The sequence below is a fragment of the Bombus vosnesenskii genome, unplaced genomic scaffold (assembly GCF_011952255.1).
Source record: "Bombus vosnesenskii isolate JDL3184/JDL3185 unplaced genomic scaffold, Bvos_JDL3184-5_v1.1 scf7180000013379, whole genome shotgun sequence".
NCBI lineage: Eukaryota > Metazoa > Arthropoda > Insecta > Hymenoptera > Apidae > Bombus > Bombus vosnesenskii.
Genome location: NW_022883009.1, coordinates 440,791 through 460,161, shown reverse-complemented (window position 1 = coordinate 460,161; position 19,371 = coordinate 440,791). Strand labels below are relative to the sequence as shown.

Genomic DNA, 19,371 nt, shown 5'->3' with positions numbered 1-19,371 from the left:
CATATTGCACGAATTACATTCAATATAAGATATACGTCCCTAGATAAAATTGATCTAATTTTTTCTGTTATTATCGTTTGTAGTGCCTCATTTAATCCATTTACATAGTTTTACAAAAGTTTGTCCTAATATGGAAAAATCAAGGATATGAAAACATAATAGTAAAAATGTCTACGTAACGCAAAATAAATAAAAATCTATTTTATGTAGAACTATAATGCGGTATCTATACTGCTTAGTTTACCATACATGCACATTCTTACATAACGGAAGTCCTGTGGATCGATTGTACTGGAAATGTCGAATTTAACAAATTTCAGCAAAGAAATCCAACATACGTATGTACGTATATTCATACGAATTTTCTACCTTTTATCAATCGTAATTTAAATAGGTGGTCATAATATTTAAATAGAAAAGAACAAAATATGTTGTTAAAAGAACAAAATTGCTTATTATATTCCCTCTTCGATTGCACAAACACGGCAAGCTGTAAAAATAATCTTTTGCAATGAAACAAATGTAGGTTATCAAAACAACTTGAATCGTTAGTTATTTAATAATTATTATGCGGAATATTTTATTAGTTTTACTTTTAACGACATTAAAAAATACATTTAATTTATTTTTATTTACTTCAATTCATTTGTATTACAAATTACTATAATTTTTGTCTACAGCACACAATATGTAATTATCGTTATATATTACCCATCCGGCAAATGCAATGCATCGGATCACTTCGTTTAACTTTCTAAGAAAGATTTAGACCTTTTACAATTAGATTCTTTCTTTTTATTTCTTTTTTTTTTGTGGATTCGCTCCTGCTGTGTGAACATTATATAGAAGTCTCAAGAAATGTATGTATGTATATAAAAAAGCAACATTTTTATAAAGTTTACTTCAACGTATCTTTTAAAATAATAATCTTGGCGTATCTTGTACTATTCAATCGAATCTGAATTTAAACTATATTATACTTTATACAAACGAATTAAGCGGTGCATCTATAATTAAATGCTAGATTCTCATCACATTTTTCAGAATAGACTAAGAGTATACTTTAACCAGTTTCTCGATTTATTTACAAATGGCATTACGTCCTATCGTGTCTTATAATCGCATGTTAGTAAAGAAATCATGTGTATTAAACAATGTTACTGTTCAAAGAGTTACAAATTTGATAATAATTGTCGGTAATATCGCAAAGTAATCGTAACTGCTCTACAGAAGCGTGTCTATTTACACAGCTTTTCTTTGTACTATCGCATATAAATGAAAGTACAATTTCATAAGACGCTCGTATCCTAAACACAACGGCTAAAAGTGTAGACGGATTGGTTGGTAACGTTTTTTATTAAATATTTCATTACAGGAGGTTAAAATATTTATAATGCATTCAAATAACAGAATTTACAAATATATCTCAATATTTCCATATATGTATGTATATATATAATGTGTATATACACATCACATATTTGTATGTAAATCTTCTTTCCCCTATCACACTATATATCATACATACTTACGTATCATACATTCTTCCTCTTTCGCACCGATTCTTATGTACATGACGTAGAGCGGCACACACCCTCGTACAGATTTTTTTTCATTTTCAAATTTGTTGTTTTTTTGTGTGTTTTGACCCATTACACTTTTTATGGTACCACAATAACAGTATTACTTGTCGAAAAATTTGATCCTTTCACATCAGCGACCGACTACAAAAACCGAATGAGTTTCACTTTTGCACAGAATGCCTCCTAAATTTTTTTGTATTTTTCTATTTCTTTGTATTCTTCTTTAAATAATAATAATTACACTTATACATTAACCGTTAAGCAGCACGCTTTACCCCGCTTGATTCATTTTTTCACAATTTCCGTCTTTTTCTCGTTCCTATTTCTTTGAAATGGCAACTCTCATCCATAATGTATCGCGTTTTGTGTTTCACGCTATTTTTCTATCCACTTTTTTTTTTACTTTTTATATTTTATTTTCGTTCTCGTCCAAAGCACGTATTGTCTTCGTAAGTCTCGGTAGTCGGGCAAACTTTTCGAATCATCGATCACCTCATGCAAACATTATTGTATAACGAGCATCGGTCACAAAACGCAGCAAATGTACATACATCGTAATTGTAAGCGCTTTTTAAGTCACTATGCCGACGGTATCTTGATATATGTCTGCATATACACGTATATGTGGGTATTTCTGTTTGTACAATAGATGTACCTGTATGTGTATTTCGTTAGATTTTTTTTCATTTCTACCTCCTCTGTTAACTTTCTCTGTACAATCTTAACCGCTGCCCAATTACACCCCTGTATGTCCAAAAATATTTGACAAAAAAAAGATACACATGGCTCTAGTCTTTTTTTACATTCTTTTTTCACTTTTTATAATTCCACTTGAGTACAACCTATTTTATTCAATTAACATTAGAGATGTAAAGTGTCGAGAAAGTTTTTTTAAAATTTCATTACGATATGAAATATACGTGTTGCATTTTTTTTTTTAATATACCAGAAACGCAAGCTTTGAGACGTTTGAACTGCTTTTCATAATATAAGATGGCTAATTACTTGTACTTTATAATTTATTGTTACCATTAGTCTAATTTCATCAATAAACTCGTATAGGAAAGAAAAAAGATAATCGTGAGTTCTAACTGAAGCGAAAAGAAACACACCTAGGAACAGTAGCTAGAAGTGCTAATAGAGATTAGTAACACAAACAGTTATTGCTGAAACTAAGAATTAAAGTATGAGATAATAATTATTATAGAAAACAACCAAAATTACGTATTAAAGATGTACAACAATATCCGAGTCAATGTTTTTGCCGTTTTTGTTTTTTTAACTTTTTTTCCTTCGTTTTTCCCTTTTTTTTAAATATTTGTCTGCATTTCCTAAAAACAAAAGGAGTTCTCATTTGAAAAATGATCAAATCTTTCCAGAAAGTTTACATCTCTATTATGTATATATATATATATATATGTAGTAATATATATATATATATATATATATATATATATATACATATTATATATAATATATACACATATATAATATATAATATATATACATATAATTTATCATTAATATAATTATTATAATTAATACTAATATTATCGTTTTATTGTAATTACTACTACTAATCTCTCACGCTCTTGCTCTACGGCTTCTGTTCAAGTGATATGATTCTTTGACTTTTTGATTCTTTTCCGTATAATACTGATTTGATCAAGAGCATTTGAACTTTTTTTCAAACTTGAACAACATAACGCACTTATTGCATCAAGCACAATTTTTTTAGTGGTTTCTTTCTGCCACTTATGTACATGTTTCATTAATTTAAATGCGTACTTAACGGTACTTGTTAAACAAAGGAGTCTTGATTCAAAGCAGACAGCCTCCTACAATGATATAGCTAATGAAACTAATTCCTTACCGTTCCACGACGATGATTAATTATTATCAGCAACAATATTCTTAAGAAAATTCAAATAAGAACAAAAATTAGGAGATACATATTTTCCATAAAATTTTCAATCGCTTCAACCGAACATATCAAACTGATGAAATACATTAAAATGAATGTAGTCGATGCAATGAAAACGACAATTCCTTGGTTACATTCTTTATAATAGAATTTTTTGTTAAATAACTACGTAATATATTATGTCATTAAATATGACATTATTGCTAAAACGATCCTTCTCTTTTATATATAATTGCAGATTAGCAACAAAATTACAGAACTCCCTTATTGCTGCTTACAACACTAATACTATACAATATTCACTTTTAAAAACATGTACTGTTGTTATACTAAGAAGTATTGCTTAACAGTTAAGAGAAAAAATATCGCATTCATCTTATTGCCAATGACACATACATCTGAGATATACTAAAACATATTCCCTTGATTATCAATGTCAACAGTTAGTAAACAGCAATAAAGTGTTATATTTTAATAATTATAATACTATTGCTTCTGCTTCTAGCACGACTAATCGTGACTATAATACCATTTGGTCAACAATGAATTGTTATTATTTAGCAAGATGCAAACACATTCATTTGGACCTATATTTAAAAATAGTTCAATAATATATTTAATTTCGAAAACGAAATTTGTCCGCGAACGAAAATTTCAAATTTATGACTCAAATGATGACCTTATCAGAAAAATTCAATTGAGAGATTTACAATATTTTTGTTAAATATATGTTGTAAACTCAGACTCCTTTGTTTCGTAGACGAATCACATACAAACACACGAAATTTTTGCGCTATTTTTCTTTTGCTCTTGTCAAGCAACATATCTGTATTTAAAATGTAAAATAGAAAAATGTGTTTGTTTGTGTTTCATAAATCTGGCTTAGGCAATACCTGCCAATTACAACTGATATTAATTCAAAAACAAAGTACTCGCGAATACCAGGATTCGATTATTTTGTATTATGGAATTAAAAAAAAATATTCATAGAGCTTTAATATGAATTTTACACACTCTTCATCAGTCACAGCCACTTCGAAACTTTTCTCAGGTAGTTTTTAAAAATCATCATTGACTAATGCTAATGGCAAGACAAACCTCAACCTTTATTTTTTTTTTTTTTTAATAGACCGGTATGAAGACACTGGGTGTTTCAACAAAAATGGCACTTTTAATAAATGTTACCTAAACACCGAATCAGACTCTAATAATTACGACACAGTCGAATTTCTTATAAAAAATTGACAGAAGTTTGAAGATTATAATATATATATAGTATGAATAATATTTTTTCGACTTTTCCCAACTAATTTTTGGCTTTCTTTGGAATTTGAATAAAGTATTGTTTAGAAATAAAAAACGACTTTCACTTTATATACAATAATATGTGAAAACAATACCATTAGAGCAAGTTATCATCATCTTAATAAAATTGTTAAATCAGATTCAAAGGTAACATGAAAATCATCAACTCTGAACTGTCTCTTCTTTTCAAATTTTTATCACTGCAAAATAACAGCTCTAAAATATTAATCCCAAAATGTTTGTGGCTATTGACTAGCTGCCAAATAATTCATTACTAACCAAAAAAAAAAAAAAAAGACACCTGAGAATTCTTTATATCCAGAAGCTACTGAAAGGAAGTTTTTAAATGCATGTGTATTTAAAATCACACATATCAAACTCACTCTCGCTCGTTTTTATATCTTTTCAGTCCTTACTATTTTAAATATCTAGGATCTATTTCATATAGATCAGATGCATAGTATGAGAGTCTTACGATTAAAAATTATAAGTCATCGTAAGTATGGGAACTAGACAAAGATTTACCAAATTATACACTTTAATAGAATTAGATCGACACTCACTAACGGTGTTTGTTTAATTAAGAATTGGTTTAAATGCAGTAGCAACTTGTTGACAAGATGAGTTCAACGCAGATTGCCACTCCACTCATACCTAACACTAGTACATATTCAAGTCGTTATTCTTTCTTTTGTTTATTACTTACTAACGAGATTTTAAACGTATATAACGCATTGCTTACACTTAAAAAAGATGGGCGATCAATAAAACTCGTATAAAATTGCTTAAGTTGCACGTGATTGCATGACTATTTATATAAATAGGATGAGAATTATTGTTATTTAACTAACTATTCATAAGTTAATAAATGAGTGATGAGCGGCGTATATTTATAGTTTTATACACACAGGAGCGCAAAGGCAGCTAGACGATCGAACACTTATGGTTTGTTGTTCTTTCATTCTTCCTTTTTTCTTCTTTCCTGTTTTCTTTTCTCTCTCTTTCTTATGTGCATTCATCCTTTACTCTTTTTATCTTATCTTTTTTTACTCTGTTGTCATCATTCACTTCTGCACTCATTCAAACATTGCGCACGTAAGAATTGAGAAAATATGTATACATAAAAATGTGGCTCAGTAGCGATAATAGAAGTAATAGTAATAGTTTAATAGTAATAGTAGTAATAGTGATAGTAGATGTACTAGTAGAAGTAAAAGTATCAATGATAAATATAGTCAAACATGGTAGTTTCATCTAATCAGAGCACAATGCGTTCTTTTTTCTTGTATTTCGTTTATGGCTAGTTACTAGAGAAATAGTGAGAAATTGGGTTGAGGCGTGCTGTGAATGTGTGTGAGTATGTATGTATATGTGTTTATATGTAGTCCATACGTATCATTGGTAAGACACGAGTCAGTACCTAACACAAACCTTTCAAAATGTATTCTAAAAACATAGATAAGAGCATTCTGCGTTATGCTTCTCCCAGTTTTCTCTTTGTACATGACGCGACATCTTTTTACATAATTAAGAATTACTATCATAAATAAGAACTTGTAAAAAGTATACCTGGTACCGCAAATCGCGAAACTTCCTCGGTTAAAAAATCGTCATCCTGAATATAAGGGATGTCTACAAAAATCACCGAAAACTTGCATGAGGAGCGATAGCAGTCATCTTTTGAACGGTATTTAGGTTGTATTGCTGTGGCGGCATCGTAGTAACAGTAGTAATGACAGTGATGGTGACAGTAATTACGGTAATGATGATAATGATAAATTGCTGGATGGTCCGTGGCAGGGGATCACTTGTCAGAATTTGGGCACTCTCCAGGTTGTTTCATTATACTGTAATCTAAGCGGTATTGAGCTGAAAGTAAAAATAAGAGAAAAAATATTATTTATCGCAAAAGACCTATGTACATTACCCATCTTTTATTTGCGTATAATTATAAACAGTAACATTCTACATAAAAGTATAAATTTTAAGTTACCTTTTTTGGTAAGATCTTCCATGGTTTGATCTTTACAGTCAACTGCAAGATGACTACTACTGCCACAATTATAGCACGAAATTTTCGTTGGTGGGACGGCAGCTGGTGCATATGTAACAATCGGAGTAGGTGGCATATACGGTGCCTGAACAGGTGTCGCGGCTGCATTCGGTGGAGGTGGTGGTGTTCCTCCTGAGGATGGATGTCCAGGATATTGGTACATCATTTCACCATTCGGTTGGTACGTGGTCGGATAAGCTGGTCTTGCATACGGTCCATGTGAGAAGTTAGAATAAATACCACTACTCGGTCTCAAAGCCGGAAAATGACCATGCGGCAGATACGTGACCTGCGACTGCGAAGGTGGCGTGGGAAAGGAAACGCATTGTGAAAGATTCGGTGGCCCACCGCCGTTCACCATTTGATTTTTATGACGCATTACATGTGTCTGATTTCTTCTAGTACGTTGCCTTTCCGGGCCCGATTGTATAGGTTGTTGGGATGCTGGATGTGATACTGCACTTGTAGAATGTACCGGTACAGAACTAAGATGATCAGTAACTGGCGGTGGATTGCTCTCACTGCCGCTCACCCACGGTGCTGCCGGAGGAGTCTCTGGCGGAGATCTACTACCAGTACTATCAGAACTACTACTCTGTGAACAATGCCTGCTGTTTTCAGGATCTAACCTCAAGGCTTGTAATTGTGTTAAACAATATACGTGTTGAGCATTGCACCTAAAATATTTTAACATCGTTAATTCAAAATTCAAAAATCAACTTTGATAAATGTTAATAATTGTACACTTTCTTTCCTACCTTGAATATCGATTTTGTACCCCGGCGACAGGTAATGTAAGACAGGCATAGCATGGTGCATTTTGTGCAGCATACATCGGTGGCGGAGCAGGATACATTTGTATTTGCGCAGGATCTAACGGTGGCATAGGATATCGCCGTAAATTAGGTGTAGCTGCATGATTATGATGATGATGCATCGCTGGATGCTGTTCCTGTAACGGCATTGACTTACTGCTTTGATTTCCATTATCATTCAACATCTCCATTCCCGGTATAGCCTGAATAAAAATTTTATGTTATGCATCTATTTTCCTTCACTGATTAAATGAAAGTTAACAATATATTAATATATATCAAGTATAGATTATTAATTATTACCTCATTTTCAACTGAATCTACAACTGTGTGTGTTGTGCTGCTAGTACTATCTAATTTTTTATCAGTAGAAATTTGATTTAAGCCGTTAGTAGTTTGACTCTTAACTATACTTCGTAATTGCCCTACTGCATTTTGTGTTAATCCTATTTCCCTCAAGTCCTCATCACTCATTCTTCGGATCTGCACAATATATCACATATTATTATGTTTATTAATGTACATACATATTCTATTATATATTTATACTAAATATAAAGTAAAATTTATTATGAAATATATTATGTGATTATAAACTATTTTAAAACTTTACTATCTCACCTCGTCGAGAGAAAAATTCTGCAAGTTGCCTTTGAAATTTGGCATTTCTTTTCCTAACGTTTCTCGCAATGAATCACCAGAAATTGAAGATCGCAGTCGTGGTGGTGGAGGTTGTTTTGATTGAGGTGCTGCCGGAATTAAGGTAGAAGGAGTATTCTCGACGCTATTATGTCGTGAAAAAGTAGTAGAACTGCTGATAGACAAGGGAACAGAGCGTGATGGAAGCAATGGAGGTTGACTAGGATGACTTCTGTTCGTACCCAATGTGGGAAGTGGTGGAAGGGAATTGGCATTTGAGCTGCAGATGCTTGTTTGACTGTTAGAGGCACTCGTTGATGTCAAGGTATTCGAAGTAGACTGAGTCACTTGTGAAGAGGTGCGCGGCATTGTATTATTTCTGCGACCCATTGGGGAATTACTGCGACTAGGAGATCGAGACTGGGATGGTGACGATTGACGGCTGACTAAGGGGGAAGGTGGATAAGCCAACATGTCGCCAGTGTGATACATCAGCTGATTCCCCATCATAACCTGACCTGTCCATGGTGGCATGTGATTTACTGATGGAAAGCCAAGGTGAAGGTACTGTGTTGCACCACCTGATCCCATTGGCATTTGTTCTGGAGTTGGCAGGCATAATCCAGGTGGAGGCATGGAAAGACCAGGGGGAACACCAGTTACCATGGTATTATTTCTCATTGTCATTTCTCCTACAGATAATGTAAAAAGATATTAATATTTATATATATGTTATACATATATGTACGCATATATCATATTATAAACTACCATGATAAGTTTGCATTGGTGGTGGAGCCATCATACAACTGCCTTGCATCTCTGTGTCTATTAATCTTTCGTTTGTATTCATACATGGCGCGCAACCCTATTGTTAAAACAGATATAAATTAACATTTAGTTTATTATGAAATATTTAGACAATATTTAGAATACTAGTTAGATTACAAATTACATAAATAAATAAATGCATTCAACACACGAAGATTATACATACTTGTGTTTGTTTGTAAGATGAATTTAACTTTGAAAGATTCAGACGAGCTTCTTCTTCTTGAAGCTTTATGTAAATGTTACCGAAGACACTTTTCTGCTCATATGTAAATGCTGGATGATTTAAAGCCATTGTATACAATAAGAGCAGTTCTTCAAGTGGTTGATCATCCGGTGTAAAGGTGGTCCCATTTAATAGGTTAGAGATTTCTTGGTAATCAAAATTTGACAAATTCTTGTACAAGATTACAGCACATGCATAATTACAAGAATGTAATAATGCCATGTAGAGCGCAAGTTTCCTTCGTGTGCGTTTATCTGCCACACCTAAGGTTGTTAACTCGGCAAGATCAGTGGCACTGTTTGCATGATGTTCCGTGTCACGGAGATCATTGTAGTCCCGTTTACCAATATCCTCTACACAAGTGCCAAGGTATCGTACTTCAAACGGCAGGCACATGTTTAGTAACGTGCACATGACATCGATGCGTTTATAACTGCACATATAGAAATATATTTTTTTATAATAATGAACTAATCACAAATATTTCTTTCTTTATTTGTAATAAAATATTTGTCATGAGCATGAAATAGTTTTGAGTAAGTAACTGATATCTTAAAAAATATAAAAATATATTTATGCAATATCAACATAAAAGTATATAGTTAATGAAAATGATTGGATATTGTTACAAAATATTATCAAAAATATCAACAAAAATAATTAATTCTGAATAACTTTTTATCTGTGAATGAAAATATATTAATTTTAAATTGTAGTATTTTATAATTTATACTGTTTATATTTATACGTAAAATGCTAAAATATATAATTCTTTTAAAACTTTCTCTCATAAAAATGACAATTATATTATTTGTTAGAAATAATCTAATAAAATGATATAATAAATTAATATTGATTATTCAACATTATTATAACTATAATTAACTAAATTATAAAATTGTATCAGAATAACAATTTAATTACAGCCTATGTGATTATAATCCTTATTAAAGTATACACGCAATCTATTATAATATGGTATTTAATATATAGATTTTTAATAATATGCTTTATAAGATTTTATTAACATCCATATTCAACAGGAAAAGTAAATGATGCTACTGTTGATAACAATATGAAATATATGTAGTATTTTATCATTTTAAGATAAATATATATAAGAAGATTTAATTATTAATTCACTATAATATCTTGAATACACACGAAATTAGAGGAAAACAGTTGCTACCATACTTGGTACTCCTGTATAATAAACAGAAAAGTGATATATCGATAATAGGGTAAATTAAACATTAATGAAAATCAATATCCATATAATTTCTTATTTACCAATACATTCATGTTAATTTCTGACATAAAATTAAGATGAAATTGCGGAATGTTCTTTTTGGTTAGTTCGAAATTTGGTAAGGATGAAGAGGTCATAGTTGAAAACGAAAAGAAGCGCTATGAATAAAAGAACTATAACAATCCATTTCCGAACAAGGAGAATATGGCATTAGTTAGGGAAGAAACTGATAATATTTCTATTACCTGGACAGATTCCCAAACCATGATACCACGTTCTCCTTACACACCATTGCCAGACAACATTGATACCACTTGGGCTAAAGAAAGCGCCGATGCGGACAGCTTTGGCGCCTCGGGTGTTGCTATCAAGTGACAATCACGGCGGGGTCTGGTACAATAACGAACCAGTTTCAAAGCGTTCACGAATGTGAAGGACTTGTTAAAATCCAAAGGCGATCAGCCGTAGGGAGCACTTCAAACGCACAGCGGCGGCAGCAGCAGTACAGCACACTATGAAGTATCCACATTCGCGGCAGCAGGCAGAGGCAGGCACGACCGAATGATCGGTGAAAACGACAAGCGTCAACGGATAACTCACACGTTCATCAAAAACCTCGCGTAAACAAGTACACGGTCGTCCCGTTAAAAATAAAATTCCACCTCTGCAATTGTCTCTACTGCGTACATTAATTCTCACGAGATGTTCCAAGTCGAAAAGTCGAGTCTCGAGATCCGTTCACATGCTCGCGTTAAAAAAGGCATCAGGCACTTGCTGCTCCAATCTCTGATAAAGAGGCATTTTCATGTAGGTGGCAATCGCATATACTTACTAACCATCACATTGGCTACGTTTTTATTCATCGTCAATTAAAAGAACATTTCAATATTTGACGTAATACGGTAACATTTATTTCTGTAAAATATTGTGTAACGATTGGTAGAAAATTATCGTTCTAGAAATTATAATCGGTTATGTTTTGGTATTATAGTCTGAAAAATCATACATAGATATATCATAGATATCGCGTTTAATCATTATTATTATATTCCTTCATTAGGTATGATTTTATATTGAATCAGTGCTAACCTTTTAAATTTATATTATTGATATTTACTATATTTAAAATTTTTATAAGTATGATTAATTAAACGTAACATGTATAAGATATGGAATTTTAAACAAAATCAAATTATCAGTTAACCGATGTACATATAAACCATGCACGAATGTTTTTTTGTATTACTATCGAAACTTCTCGCAATATTGACACAACTTAATTAATGTTATTGTTTTATTCGTAGATAATTAAAATTTACACAATTGTACCAAATTTTAAGGATAGGGTGTATTCACAATAAACTGAAAGAACAATAAATTGGATGTCATTTTATATAATTGCTTGACCAGAACCAAATAATAAATATACTATACATCCTAATGCATCTATTATAGCAATGAATATAAATACAACAGGCCAGCTGTGCGTTACATGTAATATATATCCAGAAAAGTATACTCCAAGAAATCCTGAAAATTATCTTTTTTACTATCATCTTTCCTATTACTGCAATAGTAAATTTATGATTATATATACCAGGTATAGCACCAACAGTGTTCATTAATCCAAATACACTTCCGGAATGTTTTGGTGCAAGATCTGAAGGATTTACTGCAATTGCATTATTATGAAAACCTGACCCGCCAATTATAAACGCAAGACAAATTATTGCACTTTGAAAAGTTTCCACTTTTGCTGAAATTGTTTTAAAATCAATTTCTCTATTTAATTTTTTCATATATTATTATACATACCTATACTTACCTAAAAATAATAAGCTTATAATTTCAGTTAAAAAACATATTGTTTCGATTATTTTACGTGTTACTGTGATGGAATACCCTGCTTTTATTATCTTCTCAGAAAGTGCTTTACCAAAAAATGTACAAGGCAACATAGACAACCATGGCACCATGTTTACAACCCAGCCCTAAATATAACAAAGAGAATTTTTAACATGTTATATAACTAATGCTATAAAATTTTATTGAATTATGTATGATCCATTTTGTTTAAAGATTCAATAAAGTAATATAAAACAAAAAATGTTGTGTATTTATTATTTCCTTATAAAACAGCAAAAGAAACTTTTAAGACAACCTAATAATTAATTACCTTTACTTCTGGAAATGTATCATGAAAATACATTGGCATCCAGGATAGTAATACAAAAAAACAATTATTTTGACAAGCATGACCTATTACACATGACCTGAAAATAACAGTTAATATGTGAACTTTATACATCTATAAATTTGTAATCATAATATTTTTATAAATCCATATAACTTTATATACTTTTTATATTAAGATTTGTGTCAGAAATTGTGTGACTTATGATAACTGAATTCAAATTGATCCCATGCACAATGATTACCAGAATGGAGGTTTTTTTAAAAGCTTCAACCAAGGCAAAGAGTAGTTAGTAGCTGATTTAGTAGAAGCTGCTTTTTCCTTAAAAGGTAGGGTATGGTAACTTAATAGCACGGCCCATGCCAAGCTCAAACCTCCTAAGATAACAAATTAGATATTTTTGTATAATTAAATCACACTGTGAATTTATTAATAACGTTGTTAATATTAGTGTAAATAACACATAATTATACATTTATATACCTAATGTTTGGAAAACTACTACCCAGTTATAATTTTCCAACAGATAGGAACCTAAAGATCCAGTGAGCAATGTGCCAAGAGCGGATCCTGATGTTAATAAACTAAAAAATGAGGCTCTTTCTGTTTCGTGCAATCGTTGACTTATTAAACTAATCATACTGGGGAAATGCATTCCTGTAATATATGCAATTTATATATATATATATATATAAAGAACAAACATCTTTTACATGCTTTAGCTATTTATGTTAGTAATTTCATAAGAATACCTTGGAATGCACCATTTATCGTTCTCACTACTGCTACTAATAACACAGAACTATCATCCTTTGAAAAGAGTTCTATGACTTCTGGCATAAAAAATGTTGTCATAGACCATCCAAGAGCAGAGATCAATAATACTTTTTGTCCTCCAATTCTATCGCTAATATAACCACTAGCAACTTGCGTTAATGTATAACCCCAAAAAAAACTAGACAATATTACTCCAGAATCTGGTTTGGACCATTGTTTCTCTTTACTTATAATTGGCATTAATAAAGGAACAGATGTTCTTGTAGCATATATGAGACAAGTACCACATAATAATGATAGAAACCATTTTTGTCTCTCCTTCCTAAAATTTACTTCATAATTTTAGCTTATATTGCCAAACATCAAAAATAATCTTGTAAAAAGATTCAAAGATTCTTTTAAATTATTTTCATAATATCTTAATATAGATTAATTACCTTGACCAAGATGAATTTGTTTTTTCATCTTGAATTAAAGGTATTTGCATTTGCATTTCTCATCAAATAATTTTGTTCGTATGTAATTATTCTTGTTCCCATATACTCAAAACATATAAGCTAGACATGTTATTTTTAAAAGTTTTAATAGCAGATCAGTAATGAAAAATGAAAATAAAACCTTATCTTAAACTTGTTAAGTTTTATAAGATTATCGTGAAACTGGAGATTTGCATGCTCAAGTCATCATTAATTTTGCGAAAATATTTAATAATTTAATAATAAGTCAATTTCCTATTAATGTTTAACAATGAGTTTTATCCAAAAATAATACATTAGTACAAATATAACTGATTTCTATTCTTTTTAGTTGCGTGTTATATACATACGTAACGTATATGTTCACTATCGTTTAATTTACATACATAGTTGGTAAGTTAGATAACGCTAACACAAATATCAATTTCATTTCTTAGATAACAAATTGAAAGATAGAAATAGAAATACATTAAAACAGCGTTATTTGAAAACTTCATGCAGTAAACATAGTCAATAAATATGAAGTTGTCTTTTTAAAATATAAATTGAACGCGCGAATTTGTAATCTCAGATTTGAACTTTCCAATACTTGAATGGAATTTATGATGAATTGGAAAAAGATATTCATAAAAATCTAATTCTAATATCTATATTGTTAAAAAGCAAGTGTTCTATGTTTCAGCAACAAATATGTAAATATACAAATTAACGAGCGATTACAAATAGCAATCAATGATAATTTATAATTATAACAGTTAATCAATGTCATTTGTTATTGTAATCTTTTGTTCATTCTTTCAGCTACACCAAAATTCACGATATGAATATCCAACATATGTACGTATATAAAATATGAGACATATCTCTATATTATTTAAGTATGTATATTATGTGTGTATATTATCTCTATATTATGTAAGTTATCACAGTAAAGATTACAAAAAGGCAGGAAATGATAAACGTAACAAATTAGCAGTTTAGACTAAATCACACATGGTCCTTAGAAAATACTCTACTTGATCTTGTGTTGTAAGGGGGACATAAATTATTGTTGTCTTCTCTTTCTCTTTATTCAGATTCTACATATTTCTTCCTTGTAACATATTCCTAGGTCCAACAACGGAGTATACCTATGTTACAAAAGCTTGTTATCTAAGTGAAATCGAAAGATGAATCGTCATCGATGAATGGGACAGAATCTAAGTTACTATTGGCCTATGACAAAATAAAAGAAGGACCACGATTGGAAAGAACAGTTACAACAGAGATCGTACAAAAAAGTAGTAGAAATTCAACAACTCAAGATAATTAAGTTATAATAAGTAATAACTTTACATCGTAGTTCTCTTAAATTTTTGCGCATATTACTATCAGGATTAGCGCTTTACGTGCACCAACCAACTTGAGGCAGATTCTTAAATAACTGCTAAATACGTAACAATGGAATAATATTAGGCTCTTATTAATAAAAATGGAGTATATTTCAAAATGCGAAAATACATAGTACATAATATCACTAAACTATTGAATTTATTTAACAAATGAAATTTTAATTTAGTAAATCAATTTGTATCGATATGAAATATAGACATTATTTATTTATTCATACTTTGTACTACGATAAAAATAAGACTGTTATCATTTTTCTCATACTTCATTTTTTATTATTATTAGTTGTTACAATTTTTTGATAAAGCATTCATATCAAATTTCTCCCTATTTTTATTTACGGGCTACATTTTGGTGGGTACAAATTTATGGAACGCCCTATATAGACAATAAGCACCTGCATATTGTACATCAAATCAGCAAACTATTGAAGAAGTATAAGTATATCTATAATCTAAAATAATCCATACGGTGAATGTAGTGTATTCTAACATATTAATATTAATATGGCACAAAGTAAAAAACTATTTAGACTTCCATTTGCATGCAAATTATTTAAAAATAACAGCAATGTTAGATCAATAAGGTAAGTTTATATTAAAAAATTAATTGAACTTTTTAACCTTTTATTATATTATAAATTTATAGTTATAAATTATATAGTTTAAAAATTATTTAAAATTATTAATAATCATAGAATTTATTATTAATGATCAGGAATTTCTCAAGAAGAAGCACAAGATAGATAAGATAACTAACTTAATTAAAATGCTTAAAAACTTTAAATTTACTATATAATTTATTAATATTTACTGATTTATAATTTGCTTTTTTTCTCTTAAGATTTACTTTAATTGAAATTAATTAATATTAAAATATTTTGTGTGTTATAGTTCATGGTGGTCTCAGATAGAAATGGGTCCACCAGACCCAATTTTCAGTCTTACAGAAAGATTTAAAGCAGATACACATCCAAATAAAGTTAATTTAGGAGTTGGTGCTTATCGAGATGATGAAACTAAACCATTTATTTTGCCAAGTGTACGAATGGTATATATTATAAAGCAATTATGTTTGGGAAATATATATATTTCTACTTTTTCACATTAATCTAACTGAATCAAATATTTTATAGGCAGAAGAAAGAATTAGAAGTAGAAATATGGATAAAGAATATTTAGCAATTGCGGGAAATGCAGAATTTTGTAAACTTAGTATTAAGTTAGCACTTGGTGAACATAGTAATATTGTTGATGAAGGTTTGGTAAGTATTACATGTGAAATATATTCTTTAAGAAAAAAGTTCATCAGTTAAAATTGTTTTCTGAATTTGAAGCATAAACAAATAAATAAACATATATTAAGTAATTTAAACATACACATAACACGTGTATTAAAAACACATGCATGCACAGTGTGGATATACACAGAAATACACATCTATAATTAATCACAAGATTATATATATACCCCTAGAATATAAAATATTATAGAAGAAATGTTAGCGCTATATACATTTTTTTTGCACATTAAGACACATATTGTTAAAATGTAACAGTTTATTTACTTTCGCCTCTATTAAGAAAAAAGAATTTAAAAAAATATGAAATGAAACAAATATTACAAACATCTCCTATACATATATGAAATCATAAAAATAGTAGGCTTAATATTATATTAATATCATATAGGTTTCTCCTCTGCATCAATAATGGTATCTCATTGGCAATAATAAAATTGAAAATTTTGTAATTTGTAATGTAATTTCATTCCAAGATTTTTGTGAGTTAAATGTTTTAGCTTTTCTAATTCCTTTTAGAAATACTTTAATGTACTGAATACATTTAGTGTGACTTTCTACACTTAAGTGTAAATAAATTTGTGACAAGGTGTGTTTTTAATTACTTTGACAAGTCAGATACACAAAATTTGATACTTGTATATAGACTTTTATGACTGACTGTACATATAAGGTATAAGACCAACCGTGCAATTTCGTTATGGTTAATATTTTATTATTTTTATATCAATAGCACACTGAATTATTAGTTTTGCTATTATATAACTTCTTTATAATTCACAATTTAACTGATATCATTTTGTAGACTGCTACAGCTCAAACAATTTCTGGTACAGGAGCACTTTCTCTTGGAGGACTCTTTCTCACACGTTTTTTTACTGGCAATAAGGAGATATATTTACCAGTACCTACATGGGGAAACCATGCTCCAGTATTTACATTTGCTAAACTTCCAGTAAAACAGTATTGTTATTATGATCCAAAAACATGTGGATTAGACCATAAAGGTCTTTTAGAAAATTTATATGTTAGTATATAAATACTATAAATAATATATTGTGTTTATTGATTATTTATTGGTTATATTTACAAATTCTATTTGTAATATTGTATTCTATAGAAAATTCCAGACAAATCCATTATTCTTCTTCATGCGTGTGCTCATAATCCTACTGGTGTCGATCCTAAACCAGAACAATGGAAAGAATTAGCAGAATTAGTAAAAAAGAAAGAACATTTCCCTTTTTTGGACATGGCATATCAAGGGTTTGCCACAGGTAAAACGACATATAAGAAGTTAATAATTTAATTTTTAATAATACATGAAAATTTGTTCACTAGTGGATATTTTTGTGCAAATTTTAGGTGATACAGATAGAGATGCTTTTGGTGTTCGACACTTTGTAAAAGAAGGAATTCAATTTGCTCTGGCTCAATCATATGCTAAAAATATGGGCTTATATGGTTAATATACAAGTTTATAAATCCCATTTCGGCTAAATGAAAACATTTAAAAATTATTGATCATCGTAGGTGAACGTGTGGGAACATTTACAATGGTTTGTGCTAACAAGGATGAAGCAAATCGTGTTTTTTCGCAATTGAAGCTTATAATTAGACCACTATTTTCTAATGCACCAATTAATGGTGCCAAAATTGCTTATGAAATCTTAGAAAATGCCCCATTGAGAGAACAATGGATGGTTGATATAAAAACAATGGCTAACCGTATTATATCTGTACGTCAAAAGTTGCATGATAATCTTAAGAAAATGGGTAGTACCCGTGATTGGAAACATATTACAGACCAAATTGGAATGTTTTGTTTTACTGGCCTTAATCCTAATGAGGTATGACATCCACTATTATTTATTTTCATCATTATATGTAATATATATATATAAAATATAATAATTTAATTTTGGTTCCACTTACTTTATAGGTAGAGAAGCTTATTAATGATTATCATATTTATTTGACAAAAGATGGTAGAATATCTATGGCAGGAGTAACATCAAAAAATGTGGAATATATAGCAAAAGCTATATATGATGTTACAATATAATTAAATATTTCTACCAATGAGTAAGAAACGCTGTCAAATCCTGTCCTTAATTTTCAAATACATTACACATATAAACAAAATAGTATAGATATACGTACACATTATATCAAATGCATTTATTCTCGCATGTTATTTTTATAAAAAAAAAAAACTGCAGGCAGTGTAATATTTGTAATGATATATTAATATAGAATAAATTTTATATTATATCTTTAATTATCTATAGTAATAGTTCATAATTTTTGCAAAAATTATATGATCAATATTGTATTATATATTCTATTATAAACGAGAAAGTATAATAATTAACTATATGAATAAAGCTGTTATGAAGTATATTAAATATTCTAATAAAATTTCCATGAGTTATTTTTCCAATAAAAAACGATTTATTTTACACACATAGTTCCAAATTGAGCAAATTCCAATTGCTTGATACCCTGATACATTCAAATTTAAAGTTATTCAAAATAATATCGAAACTATCGATAGTTATAAAAAAAATATCACTAGCTTTCACTAGTTTTTCACTTCAAAGACTAACG

The 19,371-nt window shown here is 29.9% G+C and overlaps 3 protein-coding genes and 1 long non-coding RNA gene across 4 annotated transcripts; 2 read left to right on the top strand and 2 right to left on the bottom strand.

Annotated features, from left to right (window-relative positions):
- Positions 1-4,616: 4,616 nt before the first annotated feature.
- LOC117237466 (zinc finger CCHC domain-containing protein 2) lies at positions 4,617-11,424 on the bottom strand. The gene is made up of 8 exons (XM_033501444.1): positions 10,871-11,424; positions 9,317-9,809; positions 9,091-9,187; positions 8,302-9,011; positions 7,984-8,163; positions 7,624-7,883; positions 6,806-7,542; positions 4,617-6,681 (listed from the first exon to the last, which is right to left on the bottom strand). The coding sequence occupies exons 1-8, from the start codon at positions 10,915-10,917 to the stop codon at positions 6,617-6,619; spliced, it is 2,589 nt and encodes an 862-aa protein (XP_033357335.1). The 5' UTR covers positions 10,918-11,424; the 3' UTR covers positions 4,617-6,616.
- A 15-nt stretch (positions 11,425-11,439) lies between these two features.
- Positions 11,440-12,383, top strand: LOC117237470. The gene is made up of 2 exons (XR_004494009.1): positions 11,440-11,685; positions 11,930-12,383. It is a non-coding gene; the product is annotated as an uncharacterized LOC117237470 (long non-coding RNA).
- Positions 12,000-14,370, bottom strand: LOC117237469 (solute carrier family 17 member 9). Its single transcript, XM_033501446.1, has 8 exons — positions 14,034-14,370; positions 13,572-13,918; positions 13,303-13,476; positions 13,064-13,196; positions 12,802-12,898; positions 12,451-12,616; positions 12,223-12,381; positions 12,000-12,155 (listed from the first exon to the last, which is right to left on the bottom strand). The coding sequence occupies exons 1-8, from the start codon at positions 14,087-14,089 to the stop codon at positions 12,016-12,018; spliced, it is 1,272 nt and encodes a 423-aa protein (XP_033357337.1). The 5' UTR covers positions 14,090-14,370; the 3' UTR covers positions 12,000-12,015.
- Positions 14,371-15,876: 1,506 nt separating this feature from the next.
- Positions 15,877-18,977, top strand: LOC117237467 (aspartate aminotransferase, mitochondrial). Its single transcript, XM_033501445.1, has 8 exons — positions 15,877-16,047; positions 16,355-16,511; positions 16,597-16,725; positions 17,567-17,788; positions 17,882-18,038; positions 18,127-18,225; positions 18,295-18,611; positions 18,704-18,977. The coding sequence occupies exons 1-8, from the start codon at positions 15,968-15,970 to the stop codon at positions 18,824-18,826; spliced, it is 1,284 nt and encodes a 427-aa protein (XP_033357336.1). The 5' UTR covers positions 15,877-15,967; the 3' UTR covers positions 18,827-18,977.
- Positions 18,978-19,371: the final 394 nt, after the last annotated feature.

Excerpts from the sequence above, each read along its gene's own strand:
- LOC117237466 (XM_033501444.1), bottom strand. The coding sequence starts at position 10,917 with ATGGTGTGTAAGGAGAACGTGGTATCATGGTTTGGGAATCTGTCCAG. Across the intron at positions 9,188-9,316 it reads CATCTTACAAACAAACACAA|GGTTGCGCGCCATGTATGAA; the intron begins GTATGTATAATC and ends TTTTAACAATAG. Across the intron at positions 6,682-6,805 it reads GGAAGATCTTACCAAAAAAG|CTCAATACCGCTTAGATTAC; the intron begins GTAACTTAAAAT and ends TTTTACTTTCAG.
- LOC117237469 (XM_033501446.1), bottom strand. The coding sequence starts at position 14,089 with ATGCAAATGCAAATACCTTTAATTCAAGATGAAAAAACAAATTCATCT. Across the intron at positions 13,477-13,571 it reads GATAAATGGTGCATTCCAAG|GAATGCATTTCCCCAGTATG; the intron begins GTATTCTTATGA and ends CATATATTACAG. Across the intron at positions 12,382-12,450 it reads TATAAGCTTATTATTTTTAG|CAAAAGTGGAAACTTTTCAA; the intron begins GTAAGTATAGGT and ends AAACAATTTCAG.
- LOC117237467 (XM_033501445.1), top strand. The coding sequence starts at position 15,968 with ATGGCACAAAGTAAAAAACTATTTAGACTTCCATTTGCATGCAAATTA. Across the intron at positions 16,726-17,566 it reads ATATTGTTGATGAAGGTTTG|ACTGCTACAGCTCAAACAAT; the intron begins GTAAGTATTACA and ends ATCATTTTGTAG. Across the intron at positions 18,612-18,703 it reads CTGGCCTTAATCCTAATGAG|GTAGAGAAGCTTATTAATGA; the intron begins GTATGACATCCA and ends CTTACTTTATAG.